General features: G+C 35.0%; 1 protein-coding gene across 1 annotated transcript in view; it reads left to right on the forward strand.

Annotated features, from left to right (window-relative positions):
• SCN9A (sodium voltage-gated channel alpha subunit 9) overlaps positions 1–27,376 on the forward strand; it is a 148,926-nt gene that overhangs the window by 57,150 nt on the left and 64,400 nt on the right. The window contains exons 2-10 of the mRNA XM_019923191.3: positions 8,249–8,556; positions 13,439–13,557; positions 13,907–13,996; positions 14,562–14,690; positions 16,131–16,222; positions 17,213–17,422; positions 23,326–23,389; positions 24,967–25,108; positions 27,170–27,376. Coding sequence (XP_019778750.1) covers positions 8,299–8,556; positions 13,439–13,557; positions 13,907–13,996; positions 14,562–14,690; positions 16,131–16,222; positions 17,213–17,422; positions 23,326–23,389; positions 24,967–25,108; positions 27,170–27,376 — 1,311 coding nt within the window. The 5' untranslated portion in view covers positions 8,249–8,298. The remainder of the gene's footprint in view (positions 1–8,248; positions 8,557–13,438; positions 13,558–13,906; positions 13,997–14,561; positions 14,691–16,130; positions 16,223–17,212; positions 17,423–23,325; positions 23,390–24,966; positions 25,109–27,169) is intronic.

The raw sequence follows: 27,376 nt of genomic DNA on the forward strand, positions 1-27,376 counted from the left end.
CTTAATTACAAATGTATGATGTAAATGACCAAAGCGAGGAATTCAAATGGAAACATGAGACAAGTTAATAATATTAACGGCACCATATATGGTTACTATGTGTAAAATTCTCCTAAACACTTTATATACACTTAACCATGCCAAACCTAACCACTCTTGGAGGCAGTGATTATTAACGCCATTTTCAAACTAGGAAACTGAGGCTCAGAGAAATTAAGTCATCTGTAAAGGGTCAATACGTATAAAATGTGGAACATGGATTGTGATGGGAAAGGTCAAGATGATGACTGATCTGTGAGCTACTGAAACCAGTTTGAGTTTTTCTGTATTGAATACAAGTGCACTTCATGGTATATATTATGAAGGATTTTGTCCATTTTACATTTTTGGAAATTGAGCCATATTTTCAATGTCTTGCAGAAACTCAAATTTGAAGAGAAACTGGAGAAACTTATGTAAAATGAAAAAAAAATTTTAAAGTGTGTACATTGCTAAATATTTAGCATTCATAAATTAATACATACCTTTAGTTCTTAAGCTGATAAACATGTTTCTTTTAATATCTTTGTCTTCTTTTTTTGCAGCGCTGTCATTTATTCCTAAAAGTTGAAAGATCAGCTTTTTTTAAATTGAGGAATAATTGACATATAACATTATATTAATTTCAGGTGTACAACATAATAATTTGATATTTGGGGTTCTTGTCTTAATAGAGATGAAGTAATAGGACATGAATGATGCTTAAAATGTTGAGAATTAAAAATAAAAATTAATATGGTGAAGAACTTGCTTTGTTTTTTTTGTTGTCGGAAGGGAGCTAAGGGACCAAGGGTATTTTTGTTAGTCTCTCTCCCTTTTACCCTATTACACTCTCCTTTCCTGTTCAGTTTATCATCTTCCTTCTCTCGTTCAACCTTTTTCATTTCCTCCTTTTTTCCCTTCATTCCAAATCTTCTTTCTTTAACTGAGCATAATACAGATTCAGAGTTCAAAAAATGTGTTGTTTTTATTGAATGGAATTTATGTTTATCTTTTCAATTTTAAAATGGAGACTTTGTCATATTTTACATTCCTACTGCATACCCTTCAAATAAAACAAAATCCAAAACTTTTGTGTGCTTTTAATTGCATTTGATTTATCTTATTGAATAATAAAACCTGGTCATTAATTTATATGTATTCATCTGCTGTTTTTGATTTAGTGCATTTGTTGCTTTAAAAATGGTTCTTAAAAGGGGAATCACATCAATATTTTATGCTTTTTTAAAGTAGATAAACTTAAACCCTCCCTCAAAAATTTTATTTCAGCATTACTTGGGTAAGCCCTGGCAGCTGTAGTTTTTAAGTTATGCAGATGATTCTTTTATACACCCAGGTTGGGAACCAAAACAGAGTATACCTTCATTCTGACATACATTTTTTGGCAGCAATAGGGAAAAATGACACTTAGCTGCCTTTTTTTTTTTTTTTTTTTGGCTGCATTGGGTCTTTGTTGCTGTGTGCGGGCTGTCTCTAGTTGCAGCGAGAGGGGGCTACTCTTCGTTGTGGCACGTGGGCTTCTCATTGCGGTGGCTTCTCTTGTTGTGGAGCACGGGCTATAGGCGTGCGGGCTTCAGTAGTTGTGGCACGCGGGCCCAGTAGTTGTGGTGCGTGGGCTCTAGAGTGCAGGCTCAGTAGTTGTGGCTTCAGGGCTTAGCTGCTCTGCAGCATGTGGGATCTTCCTGGACCAGGGATCGAACCCGGATCCCTTGCATTGGCAGGCGGACTCTTAACCACTGCGCCACCTTTTTACTGTTACCTAAGTGAAAAGAGCTTTTAAAATAGTAGTATTTAAGAAAATAGTAGGGAATAAGACTCATTAATTTTATAATATGGGTTCTTGATATTGTTTAACATGATGCCAGTATCCATACCTAGTTATGGAAGAATTGGTGTGAGATTCAGTGAAAATTGATACCATTGGAAATCATACATTCAGCAAGCCAACCATAGGTGTCACCTAATAAAGCTTTCTATATTCATCTAAGCAAAGAAAGTAGAAGAGACATTCCTTACCCTGTGGGAGTTTGCAGTGTGACACATTGGTCCCTTGAAAGGAAGATATTAATAAAATAAATTTCAGATTGTCTCCAATTTACCCTAAAGAGAACAAAACAATGGATCTAATATGTGGAGTTTTTTCAAAATCTTGTCTTTCTTATTGGAATTCTAAATTTTCACTAGAATCGACCTTTTTAATTGAACTTCTTTTGTATTTTCAGCCTGATGACTCTTGATTAATTTTCTTCTATCTTTTTAAAATTATTATTTTCTCTTTTCCGTTTGCTGCTCCCTCTTTTGGAAGCTCAAATGAGACTGATGTTGGGACTCCCTGGATTATTCTATATCTCCTGAATTTTATTTTGAGCTTTCCTTTGCTCTTTTGCACTACTTTTTAGGAGAATTTTTTGACACAAATCCAAAGTATAGAACTCCATTAATTTTTACATATGTACCTACCCATGTGACCATCACACAGATCAAGATACAGAACATTTCCACACCTTAGAATGCTCACTTATGCCCCTTCCTGGTAAACTACCCTTGAAAGGTAACTAAAATTCTGACTTCTAGTTCTTTTCAGCAAACATTCTATTGAAATTTTTATTTTGACCATCATGCCTCTAATTATTAGGAATTTTTGTTGTTTTGATACCTCTTTTTTTTTTTTTTTTTTGTAGCCTATTCTTTTCTGTAATAGATTCTCTATCCTCTCAGGTTTCTCTGGAAATACTAATTTTAAACTCTTAATATGCCCCTATGTTTGCTTTTTCCTTTCTTCTAGAGTTAGGAGTTTGGTCTGTTCGTCTTAGTCCTTCAGTTTCATGTTTGGTAGTCTTTGATTACCAATTTATCCTTAATTATCTATTAATAGTTATAAATGAAAGGTTATGCTGTTGTTGGTCAGGATTTCTCCTGCCTTTATGTAGGCCTGTTTTCCAAACAAATACTCCCTTGAAAGAGAGGGATGATGGCAAGCTCTCTGTGTGTGTCTGGTGTGTTGATAGGCTGGCTTCCTTTTAGGATGTATGGGCAAGAAGAGTCCACCTTTCCCCAGTCTCCACTCTGCTTTCAGCTAAAATGGAAATGGACACCCTAGGGGTCTTATCTCAGTTAATTCAGAGATTAACTTTTTGGTTTTAGCCTGGCGATAAATTCTGCTGCTTTATACTTGAATATAGAGGGAGTAGTGGGAAATGTGACCTGCAAGTTGTTAAATCGACAATCCCTGGGCTAGTCAGTTTGTTTTCTGACATACTTGCCCTGTGTGCCAACTCTGTGACTTCTGTGCTGGGAAGAAGTGTTTCTTTCTCTGTTCTGACATTCTCAGATGAGTGTTTTAGGCTGTGCCTTCTGCTCTGATCTCTTCACTGGGGTAACCCCATCTGCTATCTCTTCTTCAGATTTGTGAAAGCTGTTTAGTGTCTTTTTTGGTGTTCAATGATGTCATGAAACTGTTCCCTACTGTGCATCTTTGTTTTCAGTGCAGTGGGAATTTGGAAGCCAAGGGGTGGTAAACACATGGGTCAAGACCATTATCATGAACTGGAAGCTGACATTGCTTTGACTGGAAAAGATGTATGAGATAAAAATAGGTAGATGATAGACAGAGAGAGAGAGAGAGAGAGAGAGAGAGAGAGAGAGAAATGCATACATACATAGATAATAGCTAGAAAATAAGAGTTCAGAATAAATATTTTCATACCTATTATAAATGTAAGAAATCCTAGATACAAGGATAATACCTTCAGTTTTTATTTTCAGAAGTTAAGTATCTTCTATTATGAGAAGTTAAGTATCTTCTATTATGAGATTCTCAAAATAGTCATGAGAACACAAAAATATTGTCTTCATGTGCAATATTGTGATCTTACTCTGAAGAAGATGCAGTCATAGTGATTAATAAGTGGAAACATAGTAATTTTCAGAATTGTAAACTAAACATGGAAAGAATAAACAGAGGCTGATTTCATTAAATATATTAAATCCGGTCAAATAAATTTAAGTGCTTCTTTTTAAAGTACCTTTTTTTGGATAAAAAAGCATGACATTTTTATTGTTAAAATTTGAAAAATAAGTATAAATAAATTAATAAAAATAACTCATAAGCCCTCAGCTAGGAATGACCTTCATCAAATATATAGTGTATTTAATTTCAGAGTTCCTTTCTATACATTTTTAAAAATTAAGATGAATATAAATATATGTTTGTGTACATGTACCCTGTATTAATTATCCTTTATAAGATTTTAAAAATTTATTAAATAGTCTTTAAAAGCACTCTTGAAATGCCACTCAGTTTTTCATTGTATGTTTATTTTCATTTAATGAAACCCTGACTGTTAGACTTTTGGATTGATTACAATTTTTCAATATTATAAAAACATTGCAGTAAGCATCTTCATAAATGTTTGAGGACATCTGAGATTATTGCTTTTGGTTACATTCCTAGAAGGGAGGTTATTTGGCCATAAAAATGAATCAACATATTTGAGGCTTTTGATAGATATTGCAAAATTACCCTCAAAATTTGGTACACATTATTTTTTCCCATCATCCCGACAGGAGGCAGTGATTTCCCCTCTACCCTCCAAACTAGAGGATGATTATGGAATCTGACCGGAGTCTCTTCAACTTAACTTTTCAAGGCCCTGATGTTAAGCAGGTGCTTAGTGTCTTCCTTCAATTTAGCCTGAGGAAAATATGTCCCAGTGGTACCACTGACTTGAATCACCCACCATCCTTGCTATTTTCATATACTGTAGTGACTCAGAAACTGTATATTGAGAATGTGCATGAGCAAGGAGAAGAAAAAGAGGGAAAAAGAGAATAAGAATATTGAAAGAGTGGAGCTGGTGACTGGACATCTGAGTTCATGACATCTACTTACCTGGATTTCTGTCAAATAATTCTTGAAAGAGGTGACACCTTCATTTGAATGTAAGATGTACAAAAATACCAGTTCTTCAGCCATCTCTTCCCGCAGGAGACCATGTATGTGTACACTGAAAGTCAGTTGACACAAGTAACCCCTCCTCGCCTTTGTGATTTCCAAAAGTGTTGAGGAATCTCCTAAGCCCAAGTGGCAACTACACTCACCGCCTTGCTTCTCAGATTGATTTATGACCACAGTTTTAAAACCTGTACCAGGCTTGGCCTTCAAGGGCTAGAACTAAACCTTAGCTTCTCCTGAATTAATCTTACACCAAGAGCAATCCCCTGTTTATACTGAGACTACAGAGACTTATACAGTGAATGGTGTTGAGTATGTGCATTTGTTTCCATTTTCCTAAACCTCTCTTCTCAGCTCAGGGCAATTTTCACAGATTTCATGATTCAATTTTTTTAGAAAGCATTTATAATAATTTTATTGAGGTGTAGCTCACATACCATAAAAATCATCCTTTAAAGTGTAAAGTCAGTAGTTTATAGCATATTCACAGAGTTGTGCAATCATTGCCATTATCTAATTTTAGAACTTTTTATCACCTCCCCAAGAAACTTCATTCCTATTAACCATTAACCCCATAACCATTAATGGTCTCTCCTCACTACCCCCTCCCCCCAGCCTCTGGCAATAGCAATGTACTTTTTGTCTCTGAGAGTATGCCTGTTCTGGGCATTTCATACAGATGGAATCATCCAGTATGTGACCTTTTGGGTCTGGCCACCTTCACGGGGTTTTCAGAGTTCATCCATGTTGTAACATGTATCTGTATTTTATTTATTTTTATTGTCGTATTCTGTTGTGTGGATACGCCCCATTTTGTCAGTCGACAGACATTTGGATTGTTTCCACTTTTTGGCTATTAAGAGTAATGCTGCTATGAACACTCAGGTACAAGTTTGGCGGGGACATGTTTTCAATTCTATTGAGTACTTACCTAGTAGTGGAATGCTGAGTCATGATTCATTCTTTCATGAGTCACTCTATCCTGCTTTTGAATGTGCACATGCAGTGTCCCTTATTTTTCACTACATTCTTCGAAATTCTTCTCAACTTTCGTTTCCATCAAAATATATGCCTCTTCTTACTGGTTTGAATTTATAGAAATAACAGAATAAATAATCTTAGTCAAATACTTTAAAACCCAGGGCAAACCAGCAGACACATAGTCAATTAACTATATGAATTTTGTTCAAAAGCAACAATTTTAGCTGCTTGTGGCCAGCAGAATGGACTGACTTTGCTCTTCTTTTTCATAATTATAAAATTCCATAATTCTGAACCCATAGGTAGAGATGTGTTCTTATTTCCAAATATGCCATTGCATGGCTTTCAGCAAATTTTCTCCCATGAACTATTGCTATATATCTACTATTTATAAGATGTTTTGAGTTCTCCATGTTTGGAGAGGCTCCTAAAAGAGTCCTGGAATTTATGTCAGTAATGTTTGAAATTTTGTACTTAAATCGCAGGAACTCGCCACTTCCTATTACCTATGGTACCCTCTCTCCTGGCACATGCCTATATCTCTTTCTCTGTGTCTACATCAGGGTATAAAGGAAGGCTGTGAGTTATTTAAGCTGATTGTATTCTCCTGTAGTATGGCCAAATCAGGCTTGTCTTTGCTATATGATTTGGTATGATTGGTATTCCTTTTTAGAATGTAAGGTCCTTAATGACAAAAACTGTGTTTTCTCCTTACTCTCACAGCTTTAAATATCTGATATAGGAACATGCCCAGATTAACTATTTGGTAAAAACATTTTAAATGAATATGGGTTAGCAGATTTAAAAAGAAATATGTTGATACATACCATGGCAAAAACCAGACTCATTTATGTGATAAAAACATAAAAATGCATTTTTTCAGAAAAGCTAAATTTGCATTATAATCCTTTCTATAATTTTACATTGCAAAATGAGTTTCTGTTGTTTTTAAGCTGGTTTTCCACCTTAAAAAAATACATAGATTTCTGATAAGGGTTATTCTTATACCATACCCAAATAACTAAGGGGAAAAGTCATCCATTTTGCTCTAAACATAATTGAAGTAAATTTTGTTTGACATGGGAATAGGAGAAATCTGTTAAAGAATAATTAGTTTCAGCTTCTTTTCACTACTTTTTCTGAATCTATATAACCTGTGTTGTCACTATTGTGATTTGCTTAATTTTTATGTTTCGCATTGGAAAATAAAAGAACAGACCGTGGCTTCTCTTAGCTTATCCTCCCTCTGTGTGTCATGATATCACTTAATATACAACCTTTCAAGTTGTTCACAGTGGGTTAACATACTAGAAGTTGGTGTGTCCCAACTCTCAGGCAATCCTAATGCAGAAGGACTCATTTTTATTTTCCAGTGGAGGAATTATGAAGTTATCTTGACTCATTGAAATAATAAGTCTGTTATTTTTAAAATAGGAACAGTTATTTTTTATGCTCTTTTATTTAGAACATTCCAAAATAATAATATATAGAAGTTTGCATTTTTTATTTTGTATTTTTCTTTCCTGTAGTTCTTGTAATGTTTTGTATACACATGTAAGTTAATTAGGGAAGTCATAATTTGAATGCCTATTATAGTGTTTTCACTTTTTAAATGGAATCTATCCCAAACCTTTCCCAAATTCCTTTTATCTTCTTTGTTCTTCTGAAACATTTGCCTAAATTGTTTTTAATTCAGAATGGAAATGTATTTTTTTCGGATTCATAAAGGTATATGTATTTATTGTAAGAAAATCTAAATGTGTAAAATAGAGTAAAACAATCTTCCACCACCTCACTTCACAGAGATGAGTTTCCTCAAGAAAGAGAAGCAGAGGGTGTGAGTATATTATGAGATGTCAGACAGAAGAGGATCAGGTGACGAGAGAGGCAAGAAGGGAACCTGGAGAGTAGTGCTGTCAGAAGCACTGTCATAAAGATTTTTAAACAAGGAAAGTTGAATTGAATTGCACTACGAGTAAATACAGATGAAAAATAAAGGGAATTAAACATATTTTTCATTACGTTATCACTTTAAGATCTGTGAAGTGTTAAGTTCAAATTCTTAAATAAAGATCATTACAGAGCATGGAAAATAAGTCATGTACGTAGTAGTCACTTAATAAGTGCTCATTCAACATGATGATAATTCTGTGAACACAGTGCTTCTTGTAGTTGAAACCAAAATCTGTTTTATTATTACTATTACTATTATTATTTTTTTCAAGTGCCGTCCCTGGCTGGCAACCACTTAAGGCTTTGTTTGTTTCTACTTAGGCCTCTTATGTAAGGAGCTGAAGGGGAAATAAAATATACAGGATGAAAAGATGGCAATGTTGCCTCCCCCAGGACCTCAGAGCTTTGTCTACTTCACAAAACAGTCTCTTGCCCTCATTGAACAACGTATTGCTGAAGGAAAAACAAAGGAACCCAAAGAAGAAAAGAAAGACGATGACGAAGAAGGGCCAAAGCCAAGCAGTGACTTGGAAGCCGGCAAACAGCTGCCCTTCATCTATGGGGACATCCCTCAGGGCATGGTTTCGGAGCCCCTGGAGGACCTGGACCCTTACTATGCAGACAAAAAAGTGAGTTTATTGTGCCTGCAATGGCGTGGTCTCTGTTTACCTCTTTTGTACAGAAAGATATTTTAAATTGAGATTAAGTGGAATTTGGTGAAAAGCCACGTCATGACAAAAATGTTTAGTTAAATACATATGTAGGCTCTTTCAGAATATGTACTTTTACTAATTTTTCATCAAAACTGGTTCTGTCACTGGCATACTATTTTGATTTTTTTAAATTTAATAGCGTTTCGTATAATGTTCTGCCTTTTGGAACATAACATAAGTGCATCCTGGTAGGAACAAAATAATTGTCAGTTTGAGAAGTAAGACCTGGGGATATGTCCAGAATGCATTTGCACGGAGGTGACAGGTGAATCCATGGGAATATATAAAATCACTCAACTAATAATGGGATTTAGAGAGCCACTCATTTAGGGGGTTGGAGAGAAAGAGTCTGAGATGGTCAGAGAGGCAAGACATTATAAATCAGAAAGTTTTCCATTATTCAAAAAAAAAAAAAGGGAAGAGAGTATCTCATAAAATTATCCAGAAAGTTGAGGCTGGAGAAAGGCTATTGGAATGAACAAGGAGGATGAGTTGGTAACTTTTTGGAAGCAGTTTGTGTTAGGTGATGGAAATAAAAGCAAGATAGTGGTGGATAGCAAGTAAAAAGAGGAAGTGGGTGGCAGTCGATACATGCTGAAAAATTTGAGAAATTTCCACCAGAAAGATGGTCACTTGAGGCAATGAATAAATTGAAAGCCGTTTCAATGTAGGGTATAAATAGCACGTTTGAAAGTGGAGAAAAATTATTCTCAGAGAAAAATACAGAGGGTCGAGTAAGTAGCTAGTTGCTGATGTTAACAGACAAGGGATAAACCACAGGTCAGCTTGTATTTGCATTAGAAAAATGGAGTGAAGCCTTACTGTGTGAGCCCTGAAGGGCAAATAGGAGGATGAATTTGAGTCCTGATATGTTGAAGTAAAGGTAGGCACATCTGAGGAAATGCATGTTAAATCATATCAATATTTTCCATACTACAGGAGTGGAAATTGTCCTTTGCGAGTCAATCTTGAGAGCAGCAGAGCTGAGAAGGTGTTGATTGCATTAAGGGGAGAGTTTGAAACACTGCTACAAAGGTTATTCTACCAAGAAAATGAGAAGGGGATTACAGTCATTTCTGAGACAGTAGCAGATACAACCAGATTGAACTTGACAAAGAGGAGACAGTAAAGGATTAGATCAGCAGGTTCCATAACTTTCTCCAACAATGCCTTGCTGCGTGGCAACTGCAGAGTTATCTTTAAGAGGTCAAGAAAGGCAGGATAAAGTCCATTAAAAAGAACCATTTTGACTTAAGATGTAAATAAAAGAGATTATTTATTGATAACACATCTAGCAAATAAAATAAAGGGCACTGAAATGTCTTAAGAAATAGAAATAGAAAATGTGATGAAGTTAATTTTGATGGTAGAAACACATCTTCTTTGGGATAATTGCTCTGAATAGCAATATGTAATATTTTGCTTCACATTAAAGCCAGCATCTCAGCAAGCTGACAGCACAGAAGGAGAAAGCAGAATACCTGAGAAGCCTTTGAGATACTACCCAGCATTCCAATTAACCAATCAGTATTCTGACACAGGAAGGAAGAATGTTAACATGTATTCTGGATCTCTGCGTCAGGCACTAGACTTTTTATACAAATTAACACACATATTTACTATAACTTGGTAAGACAGGAAGTAACAAAGGACCTGGGGAAAATAAGTAACTTACAAAATGCTACATGCTAGTAAGTTTTGTCACAAATTTTTTAGTTCAAGTTGATTTGACTCCCTACTGAAATATTCTGTTGTATAACATCTCTTAGTTTAATTTCTGTTGTATAGCAATCACCATGCTCACAGCTTTACAAAAATGAATGGAAGAATGAATGGGTAAATAATGAAACCGGCAATATAAAAAGTACTTTCTCATTTTACTTACTACTTCATCCTGAAAAATGCCTGGCTCTTCATGGATACCTCCTGCATTTCCCATTTCTCAAGGGGGCCTGGATGTTACTTAACCAGGAACCCCTGAAGGAGGAAAGGAATCTTTCTGAAATAAATCCCAATTCAGAGATATAAACTAATATTGGCTTAAAGTGACTTGGGAGGTAAGGAGAAAATGTTTGTATTTGGATGGAGGATTAACTATTGGAATCATTTTGGGTATGTGGTAGACAACTTTAATGGAGAATATTTAGGGGTGGGACTCCAATCCCTCACCTTGGCCCCAGCTCCTTTCAAATATGACGCCAACCACATTAAAAGCCTAACGCACATCTGCATCAGTGTACTTGGGTAGAGCTAGGTCAGACGAAGTGATCTATTTTTCACAGTCTTCTATTAACAGATGAGTAAATACCCACAGGGATTACCGAGTCTTTTTATTTTAATTTTTTGGTTTCGAGCTTTAAATGATCAGCTTTTTGTGCCATGTCCTTACCCTTCAATCATTCTTGATTAAAGTAGTTTTGACTTCCACTTGCAACTTCAGGATTGACTTCTGTGTGGATTGATTCCTTAATGTTTCGGGTTATTCACACTCATTGACAAGAACTTTATTTCTGCTACATTATAATCACTGCTTGGATTAAAAATCTAAATGACTCCTGATTTGACCTGGGTTCAGATTTTAACTTATATTTGAGCGTAATTATCAATGCTTTGTTAAAAAAAAGGACACTTAATAAACTAATGATAGAAGTTAGGGCTTCATTTTCATGTGTGATGAATATATTAAGTGCTTTTGAATAGTTTTATGCAGTGCCTTTATTATAGATGAAAGTTTGTGTCTTTAAGAAAGAATAAATTACCAATCACCCTCTGCTGTGGGTATTAAGAGGACAGGTACAATGTCTTATTATCTTCATATCATTGGTGCCTTATATGTTGCCCAAAATATCAGCAGCTGTTCCTACCATTTACTAAGAATTTACAATACACCAGAACTTAAAAGCTTCACAGACATGAAGTGCTAGCTCTCAAGTTGTGAAATGGTAGATCAGGTATTTAGAATCCTATCTGTCCAACTCCAACGTTTATACTCTTTAAGTACCTTAATTCTCTAATTTTATGTTCAATAAATTATTAAATAAGTGAGCAATATTAAAAAAAATTTATTCAGACCTTGACATCTATGCATTTCCTAGTAGGATTTTAGACTTTGCTAAAGAGACTCATTCTGCTACCCAAAATTTCATAGGCATATCTATTTTTCCCACCTGTAATTAACTCCTGCTTGTTTATAAACCTAGACAATCCTAAAGAAGTTTTTAATGAAAATGAAAATTGGGAATCTGAATTTAAAAATAGTAAACCGGTTCTTTTTTTTTTAATATCAAGTACAAGGTAACTTGATCTTGCCAAGTTGAGGCAGTAATATGATTTTCACATTAGCTCAGATGACCTCTGGTTCATGAAGTCCCCTGATTATTCTGACAGACATGTGACCACGCCCCCTCTTTACTCTCATGCTCTGCCATTTGTATTTCTCTGTATGCTACCTGTCACATCTTGCCTTGTATTAGAGTTATTGTGTTCTTATCACTTTTCTAGGAAGCTCCTTGAATGCAAAACTCATGCCTCATTTATGTTCAAATCCCTTTCATTGCCTCTTATGCCATAGTTGCTCACTGCACAATTGTAGAATATAATGGCTGAACGAATTTTAAAAAGCACAGTGTATTGAGATTTAAGAAAACAATAGTTGTACTCAAAGGTGAGATATTAATTTTAAAACTAATTTTCAATGCAAAAGTGAACTTTATGTTAAATTATGTTTAATTTACTATACATAACTGGTATAGTACAAGGGACCAGGAATATAAAAGGGCATCTGAAAATAATAGATTCTGTTTGTTTTCTTGGGGGCTCTGCCACATACAAAAGCAAGATTACCCAAAGTTACATCTCCAGTTTGGTGAAAAATATTCATTACCAAAAGCTCCCTTATAAACTTATATAAAATTCAGAATCAACAAAAAAAAGACCAAATTAGTGTCTTCTAGATAACACAAGGAATTTGTTTGCCAACCACAGAAAAATAAGACAAGGATTTGAACTTGGTCTTTCTGATTTCCAAGCCAACTCCTTCGGTTGTTTTAATGTTTTGTTGTTATTGCTGTTTGTTTGTTTGGGTTTCAAATTTTTCAACTAAATACCAAAGACATGGAAACTGTCACTCATTATGCAAAGGTTACATGACATATTTCTTAAATGTTTGGTTCTATTCGTATTATTTCAAAAAATTGCCATGGATAGTAGCAAGCAAGTCCTTTATGTTCTTTTATTTTAGCTGTTATTGGTATTAACATCTAAAATAGGAAAATCATACTGAGTAGTAGGATTCTTTCAACTCTAATATTCCTTAAATTTATGAAAATACTTTTGAAAACTCATATTTTGGTACATTTGCTACTAAACCTGACAATAGCCAAGAAGTATTAAAATTCTGTCAGTGATATGATAAAAATCAAGGATAGCTAGTATCTATTTGGTTTGCATAAAATGCAATGTAATGAAAGAACTAAGTTGTATTTTAAAATATTTACAGTGGCCACAAGTTATTGTTACTGATTTGGGTGTTGAAGGGATATGAAAAAGTGAAAACTGTATTTTGAAAGCTCTAAATTATACATGCTCATAAATGGCTCACTTCTTACTTTACTGATGAAATGGACAATGGACTTGGAGTTCATTGGCCAACATGACGTGAAGAGCTGCATTGCTTGAGTCTGATGGCAGTGTTTCTTTAATATGACCCTACCACATGGAGAGGTAAATTGCAGATATTAATCTACTACATTGAAATTTTGGAGTCTCGATTCATACTGTTTTCTTTTTACTCCTGCAGACTTTCATAGTTTTGAACAAAGGGAAAGCAATCTTCCGTTTCAATGCCACACCTGCTTTGTACATCCTCTCTCCTTTCAGTCCTCTCAGAAGAATATCTATTAAGATTTTAGTACACTCATATCCTTTTTAAAATGCTTACTTACAATGGTTCTTTAAAATGCAGTTTTTTGTTATTTTTTTAAAAATATAGATTTTAGTCCTTTTGTACCTGAAAAGACTCTGGTTTACCAATCTCAATATAATTTGGTGTAGATCTGTGAGTAGATTGGGAGAATGGCAATTTTAGTATTTTAGGAAAAATTGCTTTTGTCTATTACTGCCTTGTTCAAAGAGATTTTTTTTAAGTCTATAGACGTGCTTAGAATTTTTTTTTAAGGAAAAATTGTTAGCATTTCAACAAATGTCTTTATCAAATATTCAAAGTTCCTACCATGGTCTTTTATCATATTCCTTGATTCTAAGCTACCGCATTCAGCATGCTTATCATGTGCACTATTCTGACGAATTGCATATTTATGACCATGAGTAACCCTCCAGATTGGACCAAGAATGTAGAGTAAGTGGGTTTAAGTACATTTTAATGTAGTCTTAGTATGGTCATTTTTATCCTTTCCTTTTTATACCAGGAAGTTATTGCATCTATAAATATTGTGGTGTTTATCTTCCCATGTTACATAGTTGCTTTTCTTTCAATTATTTTTCTCTCCCCTACAATATTAACCTGCTAATATTAGAATAGAATAATACGTGCTACAGTCTTTTCTAGAAAAAAGACCTTATCAGATGCCCTGCTTTGTTCTTAGACATGCCACATATCTCTTGTCCTTGGGTATATTTCTGATAGGAACAATGCAGGAATTTTCTAGGCAGACCTAATACCTGTGTTCTTAGCAATTTTTAAATACCTCTACTTTCTGAGAGTGTTTCTGATATGTACATTTTAAGATTTTCTGGAAGGACCTTTACTGTAGTTTATTCTAATAGTTAGAATGGGTCCATAAACCAACAGCCATACTCCAATAGATGCCTTCCTTTGGTTGATCAGAAAAAATTAATTATAAAGATTCACATGGTATTGTATTCTTTTCACACTTAATATCCCAATGGATTCTTGTGCCTAGGTACACTTTTACTGGAATATATACTTTTGAATCACTTGTAAAAATCCTTGCAAGAGGCTTCTGTGTAGGAGAATTCACTTTCCTTCGTGACCCTTGGAACTGGCTTGATTTTATTGTCATTGTTTTTGCGTAAGTACTTTCAGTTTTTTGAAATGCCAAACTCATGAAAGTCTCAGACAGCACAGTATTCCAGTAAGAACAGACTTTTGGGGTTTGACTTTTCCTGCATATAATGATTGCATTTAAAGGATACTGTATGAAAGTTAGTCATCAAAAAAATATTAATATTTTTTCAGTTAGAGCATTTTCTACTCAAAAATGTGTGACATCATTAAGATAGATGGTCTTCTTCCATGCTCAGTACTTGGATAGATAATATATGTAGTGCCAGTTAGGGTCACACTTTTTCCAAGTTCTTATTTAAAATCTGGTAAAACCTATAAGAAAAAACTCAGACATTTATTATAAGTACGGTGCTCTTTTTTTAAATTAACCTATATTATTCAAAAGCTAATAAGTATATTAAAATATAGAAATAAATCTTTTTATAAGGGCTGTCACTGCGTACTAAACCTAACATCAATGCATTGTGTATGCATTACATAGGCATCCACAGTTTATTTTCAAGGGAAAAGTATCACATTAAGATATAATTTTAATTTATTCATATTGCTCTTTTCCTAAATATATTTGTCAGAAACACTTCTTTATTTTTTAAATCTCAAACCTATATACAGTATTTTCCCTCTGTCATTTTGAATTGTAAAAGTAATACGTGTTCATTGGAGGGATTTAGACAATACAGAAGGGTCTTGGGATTTCTAGTCTCCAATTCCCGCACACCTGCCCCACCTCTGTCCTTCAGGCTGGCTTTTTGTGGTCATATAAGACTGCTGTACTGCCACCCACCACCTGCTAAGACAACACTGTGTCAAAGAAGGCTGCATCTTCTCAGGGGTCTCCTTTTTTAAATTTATGTGCCATAAGCTTTACCATTTTTAAAGTATAAAATTCAGTGTTTTGTAGTATGTTCACAAAGTTGTGCAACCATCATCACTTTCTAATTCCAGAATATTTTCGTCACCCCAGAGAGCAGTCACTTCCATTCCCTTCTCCCCCCGCCGCCAGTCCCTGGAAACCACTCAACTGTGTTCTGTCTCTGTGGATTTGCCTATTCTAGACATTTCACGTGAATGGAATCATACAATATATGACCTTTTAGTGTCTGGCTTGTTTGAATTAGCATACAGTTGTCTAGGTTTGCTGCTGGTATTTTATAGAATATTAAATATCTATATTACCATAATATTGAAGTTTAGTAATTGAAGCATTTAATTGTTTAGTTAGGCATTTATGTGTATGAAACCATTTTAATAATACGTTTGTATTTTGCTCACATCAAATGACTCAAATCAAATCAAATTAAATTAGTAATGATAGAAGCAAAAGACTTGCAGAACTGTAAATTTAAATAAGAGGTTCCAAGCGTAGGAAACACCTTGACTAAAGGCACAGGTAAGTATCATAGACTCTATCTAAATTCTGAATAACTCTGATTTAATTCTACAGGTATTTAACAGAATTTGTAAATCTAGGCAATGTTTCAGCTCTTCGAACTTTCAGAGTGTTGAGAGCTTTGAAAACTATTTCTGTAATCCCAGGTAAGAAGTAATTGGTGTGAAGCATTAGGCCACTCATAACTCCAACTATTTGGGGAGTTGTTCTTTGTTTGTGTGTGTGTGTTGTTACCGTGTTTGTGTATAAACTCCCCTATTACAGATATGTGACAGAGTTTGTGGACCTGGGCAATGTCTCAGCGTTGAGAACATTCAGAGTTCTCCGAGCTTTGAAAACAATTTCAGTCATTCCAGGTGAGAGTGGGGTTAAACACCGGGGCTGACTTTGATCTTTTCAAGGAAAAACAAGAAAAACTTTCTCTTACACAATTTTAATTAAATTTGATCTCTTACGTTTTTCACAATCGTTATTAAAAGTCAGCCTTTGAGTTTAATCAGTTGCATGAGTCTTAGGCGATGAAGATGGCCATTTGGTTCACATCTCAACTTGAAATTTTCCCTCCTGTCTAACAGTTCATTTTCCATTTTGCTTATCCAGGAATGAAAATTTCAATTTGTTTTATTCCTTTTCATATGGTTAAGAAAAGAGATACAAAATATCAGCATGGGGAGGATTGCATGACATAATGTTTTTTTCTTTCCTCAACAAACCATTTCTTAACTGAAATTTAGTAAGTTGTCACTGTGTGCTGCAATTCAGCCTCTTTTCTGTTTTGGTGTCGTTATAAAGAGATGTTTTGTCTGACAAACATTCACTGAATTGACACTTTTTAAAAATTGTTTTTTCAAGTGAGTGTGGATATGGTTTGAGCAACCAAATTATTCATTTTGACAGTTTGGTTATTCTCTGGAAATATTTCAAGTTTTTAATCACTTGCTGTAATATACAGAAACAAAATATATAAAACAGCAAGTCCACCCTTTTGAGCTGGTAGACTTTTTTCCAACTAGGTTATTTAAGATCATTGGTTTGATAAAATGCATGCATTTCTAGGAAAGCTTGTGTTTTGTTTTCGTTTCTCATTCAGAGGCTTTATTTCATTTTGAACACCTATTTCTCCTCCTCGTATTCAGGCCTGAAGACCATCGTAGGGGCCCTGATCCAGTCTGTGAAGAAGCTTTCTGACGTCATGATCCTGACTGTGTTCTGTCTGAGCGTGTTTGCACTGATTGGACTGCAGCTCTTTATGGGCAACCTGAAGCAAAAATGTGTGCGGACTCTGCTTGAAAATAATGAAACAATAGAAAGCATATTGAATACTCTCGATGAAGAAGACTATGGAAGTAAGAATGCCCTTGTAGTTATTAATAGGTTGAAATAAGGCTAAGAGCATTGTTCTCTTCTGGCAATGGAATGTTGCTTTCATTTTAATTATTTCAAAATCACTCAAATATAGAGAAAGTTGCTGCAATGTGAATTTGGATCATGTTATATTTTCATAAATTTCCCTGGATCTAAGCTTTCTAGCGGTTCTGGTATTAAGAACATGGGATAGTTGCATAATTCTCAATTTCTGTAAGATAAAAAAGAATAAGTTTGCTCTAGAAAAATAAATTTAGCTATGAATTAATGATATTGACCATTAAATTTCATAAGTTATATATTTATATACTATAGTTTTATTGAGTAATTTATACTTACGTTTATTTTATAGTATAATTTATTATATAGTAATATAATTATATTTTTACCCTTGTATTTTTCTTATAACTATAACATTGTACAGTCATGTTAATCATGTTATAATGATAATATTATCACATATTAAAATGTTTGTCTCAATAGTATTTCTAAAGATTTGTATAAGCAGAACAGTTTATTCAGCTTTATCAACACTATCCTCATACTATAACCAATGATGAGTTTTACAGCTCTTTCTAATGGCTGCCCTCAATCTAGCTAATGACCATCATCAGAACTAGTTCTGTAGATACCATTTACGATGATCTGTACGCACAGTCTCAGAAGTCTACTTAATTCACAAGTGTATTTTAGAGTATCCTACAGAAAGCATAAACGGCATGTTTTCTAAATAGTTATCCCCTAACACAGTTTCTCTCACCAGAGCTGATGAGTTTGGGTGAGAATGAAATCTAGCAAGATTGTAATTTCTGTCTAACACCTGCAGTGTGTCTGTAAGATGTTGCCCACGTGAACCCATAAACCTTAATAATTAGATCCAGAGGTAAGGTGGACATGCAAGTGCCTTTGATAGAAGGAGATCAGGGAGTAAAGGTCAGGTGTTAATTCTCCTTAAATAATAAAGAGTCGTATACATCATTATTTTTTTTTTTTACTTTACTCAATGTGTTTTTTCCTACTCACTGAGTAATATAAAGGCAAATAAAACCTAGCTAATATAGTAAAAGACTGTAAATAAAGAAAACTGAAAAAAAGGAAGCCTAAAACAAGAAAACTGAAGGGTTTCAAAGTAAAATTTTTAATGTATATTTTTTTTACTACCAGCATTTGATGAGGAATGTAGCATATTTTCCTTTGCTTTTCTTTAATTTATTTTTTCAGCTTCTGATTTTTATTAATATGATCTTAAATTTTATTTCTAGTTTCCAAAGGATTTTATTTCTTAATTTATATACCATGCAAGTTATAGAGCTTACAGGTAATTGCTGACATTTGTACTTTGTTTTATGAATCAGTTTACATACAGCACTTACTTAAACTTGACTTTTTTTTAACTAGGATCATTACCAGTCCTTTTATTCTGAATCTTGGTCTCATTCCTGAGTTCATACGTTGAGTGATTTTTTTTTTTTTTTGACTTTCTGGAATTGCTTCAAGCAATTTTTTTCAAAAGGCGTAGAAAAAGCTCTTGGATCTTGCAGTATATCTTCATATTGGGTTCACACATGAGTGAATGACAGCTTAGCTAACAATGAAGTTTTATACCACAATCTTCTCCCTCAACTCTATACATTATTCTTGATTTTCTTCTGAAATATAGTTTCACAGCAGAGATGATTGTGTTCAGTCCGAGTTTGGTTTCCTACCTGTTTTCTGTGTCATAGAAGCCCAGTCTCACTGCAGTATTTATTCAAGTATTCATCACATGGGTTTATTGAGTGCTTCCCTGAGCTAAGCATTGTACAAGTTTCTGGACCTGTAGCAGTGAGTATGATAACCTCAGCCTCTGCATCCACAGAGCTTATCTTCTAGGGAGAATGAAAGAGTAAAAGGAGGGGAACAGACAAAAAATATTGCAAGTTATAACAAATGCTATGTGAAGAAAATAAATCTCAGGGGCTGAGATACCAACTAAATGAGAAGCCCTCTCTGAGGAGGTGGCATTTAAGCAGAGATCTAAAGGATAATAAGAAGCCATAAGATAGTGTAGGTGTAAATGGGGGCTGTTCCTTGAATTAGAAGGAAGAGCTTGTGGAAAAGCCCTGAGACAAGAAAGAGTATCATGTGTTTAAGGAATGGGAGAATAGCAGTGTGGTTAGACTTTAGCAAAGGAGAGGCAGAATGGCAACAGAGAAAGTTAGAGAAAAAGGCAGGGGTCATATCATGAAGAATGTCTCAGCCCATGGAAAGGAGTTTGGATTTTATTTTAAATGCAGTGGTTTTAATCACTTTACCATACGGGGAGCTGATTGGGTAAGATAGATGGTAGATTAGAAAAAGGAAGACCAGTTAAGATGATGCTTCTATCATTCCAAACAAGACAAAGTTGTGGTTTCATCTAGAGTGGCGGCAGAAAGTGAAAAATGTGAGTTCAAAATGACACCTATAGAACTCACTGATGAATTAGAGAGGAGAGAAGGGCTTGGGGAATCTCATCTACGTTTCTGGCACAGTAACTGGATAGGTGGCAATGGGAAGTGAGGGAAGAGTGGGCAGGTTTGTAGGAGAAAGTCACTATTAACCAGTTAAAATTGAGATGTCATTGGGATATCCAAGTGGAGATAGAAAGTAGACAATTGGAGATTTAAGCATAGAGATCAGAGGAAATGCCTAGTTTGGAGATATACACTTCGAAGTAATCAGCAAAGGGAAAAGATATGTACACGCATACACACATCCTTCTGAAAATCCTCATGTTTATAAGTAGGTAGACAATGGGAAACCTGGTGTTTAAAGCAAATTTGGTGTTTAGAAGATGCTCATCTCCACAACCCTAATGTCTAGAAGGCAGGTAGAAAGGAGGACCCCAAAAAAGATGCAGAGAAAAAGTGGCCAGTAAAGCAAGAAGCAAAGATATAAGTAGGAAAATCAAGAGAAAAAAGTATGTTGAGAAAAGGGAGTGCTTGTGTTGAATGACGCTGCAAGATCAAGGATTAAGATCAAGATCAAGGATGATGAGGATAGAGAAATGTATATTAGCTTAAACAACATGGAAGTCATTAGAGAATTTCATGAGCAAATTTTAGTAGAGCGGTAGGACACAAGGTTGGATGAAGGTGGTGACGGGTGAATAAGATGTCAGAAAGAAGAGAAGACAGTATGTGTAGACAATTCTTCCAAGAAATTTGGCTGTAAGGGAATCAGAATAACAGGGGCAATGGCCGGCATTTTTTTAAAAGATGGATTTTGATAGGGATGTTTTTCTAGTGCTAGAAATGAATGAGTAGTAAAATATGGATTAATAATTCAGGAGAGCGGGGGAGAGCAAGTCCTTGAGAAAGTGGGAGAGCGAAGGGGAGAGACATCTCCACCATAGAAGCAGGAGGAAAGATGGAAGAGCAGGCTCCAGCGTAATCAGAGGAGGATTAAGTCAAGCCCAGTGGCTTTTATTTCCACAGAAAAATGTGAGGTGGGATCATTGGCTGGCAGTGCAAAAGAGGAATTCTTCTCTTGGTATTACATTTTCCCTTTACATGTTAACCTTAAATTCTCTTGAGGCTAATTATCCTAATAATTTACTGTTTATTTGTTTGGGAATTATTTTCAAGTGTTCTACAAGACCAGAGTGAGCTACTCCCATTGCTTCACCTTTCACCACTCGTGTGTTGAATTGACTATGTTAGCCCTGCAACATGCCCGTACAGGCAGCTCTAGAGCCTACTTTTATAAAGCAGCTCCTCAGTGATTGGTAAATGTGAACTGGTATTTCTTTAAAGGATAACTCTAAAGTAATCCTTCCATAATAAAAATATCTCAGAGGTTTATGTATAAAACGTTGCATGATCACCTCCTCCATCCTCATTCTGCCATGCCTACCCTCCCCAAGGCACAGGATTTTCTGCAAAAATGAACACTGAGAGTTTTCACCCGAAACTAAGAGGCCTTATTGGTTTATTTGTGTCTTCTAATATTTGTATCTTCTACATAAGACCAAACGATGGCATATAAGTCAGTTAGTCTTATCTGAAGTTGTTTAATAAGAGCTGCTGCTCTTTTAGCATTGATGTAGAAAGCGTGGGTCACTGTGTTAAGTGTTTTACATGCCATAGCCTATTAGTACTAATTCAACAGCTCTACAAAGTAGGTGTTCTTATCCACATTTTACAGATGCAGAAGCTAAATCTTAAAGTGATAAAGTAATTTACCTACATAGGAAGGGGTAGAAACAATATTCAAATCCAAGTACATCTGACTTCAAAGTCTTCGTTCTGCTGTTACTCCAGAGCCTCCTAGAAATTACATCTTTATTTATTTTGACTTGAGCCAGATAGGAAGTTGGGCTCTTATTAAAAAAATTCTTTTTGTCCTTTATACCTTTACTGTATAGGTTTGGATCAGCCCCCTGTATTAAGAATAAGTCATTATAGTAAATAAAGGAAGAGTTATGAGTTCCTTTACACCTGAAAATGGGCACAGAGGGTACCATGAAAGGGGAAAATGTACATTTATTTCAGTTCTGTATCCTCAACATCCAGAACTTAGTAAGTCCTAAATAGACGTTGATTGGTGAGTAAACAATGAGAGAATTTCAGAAAATAAATTTCCTTCACTTAATAGTGTTGCCTTGCCAACTGTACCCCTTCTGGAATACTTGGGGCTGAGCTGGGGGCTCTTTTCCTTCTCTTTCCCTCCCCTTCCCCAGCTCCACTTTCTCTCTGGGTTAGCTCATCAGGTCCCATGGCCTGACGATGACGCCCATCTTTGTATCTCCATAGTTGATACCTTCACTGACCTCAAGACTCATATCAATCCAGTCACTTACTTGACAAACATAATTTAATACCTAATAATCATCTCACGTGGAGCACAGCTAAAACGGAGCTCCTGGTTGTCCTTCAGGCCATTCTGTGCCCCACTCTTCCTTATCCCAGTAACTGGTACCACTCTTGACCAGCTGGTACATCCTTGTGTCTCCTCTCTTCCACATACCCCACATGCACTCCGTCAACACATCCCGTCAGCTTGATTCTATCCCCTTCTCTCTGTATCCATGGCTACTCTCTGAATCATAGCCATGTCACCTGTCACTGTAGTCACTTAGCTTGTATCCCTGCTTCCACACTTGCCCTCCTATAGTCCATAGTCCACAAAGCAGCCACAGCAACATTCAGAAATGTTAATTATTGTCTCACATCTCTACTTCCTACTTCTATTACTTCCTATCACACTTACAATCCAAACTCCTTTCCATGGCATGCAAAGCCTTGCTACGTGGCCCCGGCCTACCTCTGACACCACAGTCCTCCTCACTCACTGCACTATAACTGGGCTGGCCATTTTGCTTTTTTGTTTCCATATACCAACTTCATTTCTACCTTGGGGTTTTGCTCTTTGCTCTTCACTCTGTCAAGATGTCTCACGAGGGTCCTCGAATGGCTGTCTTCTCTGTAGCATTTAGGTTCCAGCTCGAATGTCATCTCTTTAGAAAAGACTTCCCTGACCACATTTTGTCACATTGTCTTAATTTATTTTCTTTAGGGCATTTATCCCTATGTGAAAATACCTTGTATATTTACTTATTTACTTGTTAAGTGTCTTTCTCTATCCCCAACCTCCACCCTTACCTAAACATAAAGAAAGCTTCATAAAATTGATGATCTTATTTATCATGTTTGTCATCATATTCACTGCCTGGCCCATAAGAGGTTATCGACAAATATTTGAAGGAAAATATATAAGAATACAATAAATAAGTGAATGCCTATTGCCTGGCACTGGGCCTGAATATGTTTGTAAATATATCTATATTAATTAACTGACCTGCTGTGTCACTCTTAAAGCTTACACTCCATAATGTTATATTGTTCAATTTCTTCCTGAACAGAATATTTTTATTACTTGGAGGGATCCAAAGATGCTCTCCTTTGTGGTTTCAGCACCGATTCAGGGTACGTAATATTTGTTTTCAGTTTAGTCCAAAGGCTGGGGGAAAAAAGAAAAATCAAACTCAATCAGTTTGCTAATAAGAACCTTTGATTCTATATTATTTTCATATATTTCATGGCATTTTTTGACTCATTCTGTCCCACAGTGAGTCCAGAGTTTAAAACTTTCATGGTTAATGCATACCATACATTTGAAAGCAATACTTCGAGGTAGTGCTTGAATTAAAACAAGATACAAATCATATACATCCTAAGAAAGTAGAAAAAAATTACTTCCAAAAAACCCCACCAAAAGTTGGATGGATAATTTCCAGCCTTTCTTCTTTCTGGGAAGAAGAGTGACAAAATCAACTTTTCTTTCCATCCCCAAATTATACTCATTCTCCCATCAAGTATGGTTCATAGGTGACAGAATGCAGTGACAGTTTGGCCACTCTAAACAAAAGGATCCCATGGACTGGGTTAAAGATATTTTAAGAATGTCGTGTTTATGTAAGTACCCATTTTGTTCTTTCTCCCACACACCGACTTTATTTCTGCTGCAGGGCCTTTGTTCTTGCACTGCCCCCTGCCCAGGAGGAGGCTCTGGGTACAGTGGGAACATAAAAACAAACAAGATAAGGTTGCTGCTCCTAAAGACACCTCAGAACACTGTGTTTATTTGACATCATGGATACCAATCCACTAACTTTAAAGAGAAAAAAAGTCTTTAACTAGAAATCTCTATGTACTTACACAATTGTTATCTATTGACTGTTCTTGATTCTAATTCACCCCAAGAATAATTTGGGGTGACAATTTTATTTGAGGCCTATATATCAATCTTTCTGGGTACAAGAACTACTATATGACATCTGGTGAAAGTTTCCAAGTCTTAATGATTGATGTTGATGATGATACTAATAGCAGCTACCATTTATTAAATGCTTTCTATGTGCAGGAACTAGGCTAGGTAATTTGCATACATTCTCTTCTTTAAACTTAATAACAGTCCTAACCTTTGGAGGTTGAAGGAAAATATATAAGACTATATATATAAATATATATATTTATATATAAATAATATATACATTTATGTATATATAAATATATATTTATATATAATAATATATACATTTATATATATAAATAATATATATTATTATATATTATATAATATATATTTATATATAATTAATATATGATAATATATTTATATACAAATAATATATATTATATATATTTAATATAATATAATATATATTAAATATATAAATATATTTATATATAAATAATATATTTTATATATATATATATTTCCTTCAACTTTTAACCTTTGGAGGTAGGTATTATTATCTTGTCTCACAGAAAGAAGGAACCCGGCCTTGGAGAATTTTAAGTAATTTGACAAAGTCAACAACTAGTAAAAAGTAAGGATGGGATTCAAACCCAGTTCTTGCTGACTCCAAATAATGTGTTCTTAATCATTATTCAATATTGTCCCCCTGGAAAGGAAACCTTGAGTTTCCGACTTCTCTGTAGTACCCTTTAGCTTGCATCCTGAAGGTACTCTGACTTGTGATATCCTTTTTCACATGTAGTCAGTGTCCAGAAGGGTACACCTGTGTGAAGGTTGGCAAGAACCCCGATTATGGCTACACGAGCTTCGATACTTTCAGTTGGGCCTTCTTAGCCTTGTTTCGGCTAATGACCCAGGATTACTGGGAAAACCTTTACCAACAGGTGAGTGCCAAGAGAAACATTCATTGCACAAAAATCTGATGTATGTTCCTTACCAGCCTTATATATGAGATGTTTTATTACATTTAGAATGGAGAAAACTCTATTGTCTTAGTACTAAAATTAGACATGTTCTATTTCCAGCACTATTAGAATGGATAGTTCTTAAATCATAAATTATTTTCTTACTCTTCTGGGCTTTTTGATCTCTAGATCTCTTTCCCTCTTTCTGAATATAGCATCCCACGGGGTCCTAGGTAAATAGCAAGAAATATACTGTAATGTTCTCTCACAGCACTCCTACACACGCTATGCTTTCCACACTTGCCTCCCTGCCTGCAGTGCCCTAAACACCAGGCTCTCCTGTGCTCATTGTTCTTTATTTTGTGCACTCCCATGTACAGTTGTTCTGGACTGAATAGTATCTCCCCCAAATTCATATGTTGAAGTCCTAACTCCCAGTACCTTAGAATGACTATATTTAGAGTTAGGGCCTTTAAAGCGGTAACTAAAATGAGGCTATTAGGGTGGGTCCTAAACCTATCTGATGTCCTTATAAGAAGGAAACATTAGGATATGAGTAGAGATACACACACACACAGAGAAAATACCTTGTGAGGACTCAGTGAGAAGGTAGCCATCCACAAGCCAAGGGGAGAGACCACAGGAGAAACCAAACCTGCCAATACTTTGATCTTGGATTTCAATCCCCTAGGACTGAGAAAATAAATTTCTGTTGTTTAAGTTACCCAATTTATAGCATTTTGTTATGGCAGCCTGAGCAAACTAATATGACAATGGAAGACTCAATTCATGTCTCTGAGTTTTTCTCTCTCAACTCACTTGTTCCTTCTTCTACACCTCCATGCCCTTTGTTCTTCAGTTTATAGCATCCATCTCTTGTACTGGAATTCTTCATTCATGCGAACATCTCCTCTTTAACTTACATGTGATCCTCTTGGGATTGTGGCTCTATCTTTTCACCTATATGTTATCAGTACCCAACCCCAAGAGGAAGGAGATCAAAAATGATTATTCTATATTATAAAAAATAATGAATCACTTCTCAAATTGCTACAGATTCTTCTTTTGGCCTGTTTTATGTCTGTTTAATTTCTGAGAATATTATAAATGAATGTAGAAATTATATAAAAATCTTACTTCACAGGAAAAAAAAGAAATACAAGTGACTTTTTAAGTATGCAAAAAGATACTCACCTTTACTGCAAATTAAAACTGGAGTGACATATAACTTTTCACCTGTCAGAATGACCAAAATCAAAAAGTTGATCAAAGGAGAAATACTGTCTGACTAGATTTGGGGAGGTAGACTTTCTCACACATTTCTGGGAACCACTGGAGAAGATATCATGGCAATTTCTATGAAAATTAAAACGAATATACCTGTTGACCTAAGAATTCCACTACAAAGAATTTATCCAAAAGAAGAAATCAGTAAGAACAGTAACTGATAGAAAAGGCAATTGAGTTACCACGCATCAGAGATAGAATAGAGAGACTTATTTTTCATTTAATATCTGTTTGTACCATTTGAATTTTTTACCATGTATTACATTTTAAAAATTTTAATAAATGTTAATTAAAAATACATAAAAGATGAATGCATAAATTCATACAATAAGGCTATCTACCTTGTGTTAACATAATCATTAATACTTCTTAAAGATATAACTTTATCAGTAAATGATACTATGGAAATTATCTAGTCCTATAATTTGAAAATGAGTAAAGCAGCTAGTTTTTGAGTAATTTTCAGATTAGGGGAGAAAAGATCCAGGGTTATTATTATGCTTACTAATAGTCAAGAATCACACTTAATTTCAGTACAAGCTTAATTAATTGCTATATCTTTTGTACCGAAAAAGTGTGTATTTTAATACTGATTGTTTTCGATGAAGATACAATTTTATTCCTTTATGTTTTTGATAACATGAGAGTATACAGAACTGTACGATTTACATACCTAATATGCCATTCAAGTTGAAATGATTTACCGAAAAAACCCTTTGTGTTATTAAAATAATAATTACCATTTTTCCCTAGACACTGCGTGCTGCTGGGAAAACCTACATGATCTTCTTTGTTGTGGTGATTTTCCTGGGATCCTTTTATCTAATAAACTTGATCCTGGCAGTGGTTGCCATGGCCTATGAAGAACAGAACCAGGCAAACATCGAGGAAGCTAGGCAGAAAGAGTTGGAATTTCAACAGATGTTAGATCGACTTAAAAAAGAGCAAGAGGAAGCTGAG

This window comes from Tursiops truncatus, chromosome 7 (assembly GCF_011762595.2).
Source record: "Tursiops truncatus isolate mTurTru1 chromosome 7, mTurTru1.mat.Y, whole genome shotgun sequence".
NCBI lineage: Eukaryota > Metazoa > Chordata > Mammalia > Artiodactyla > Delphinidae > Tursiops > Tursiops truncatus.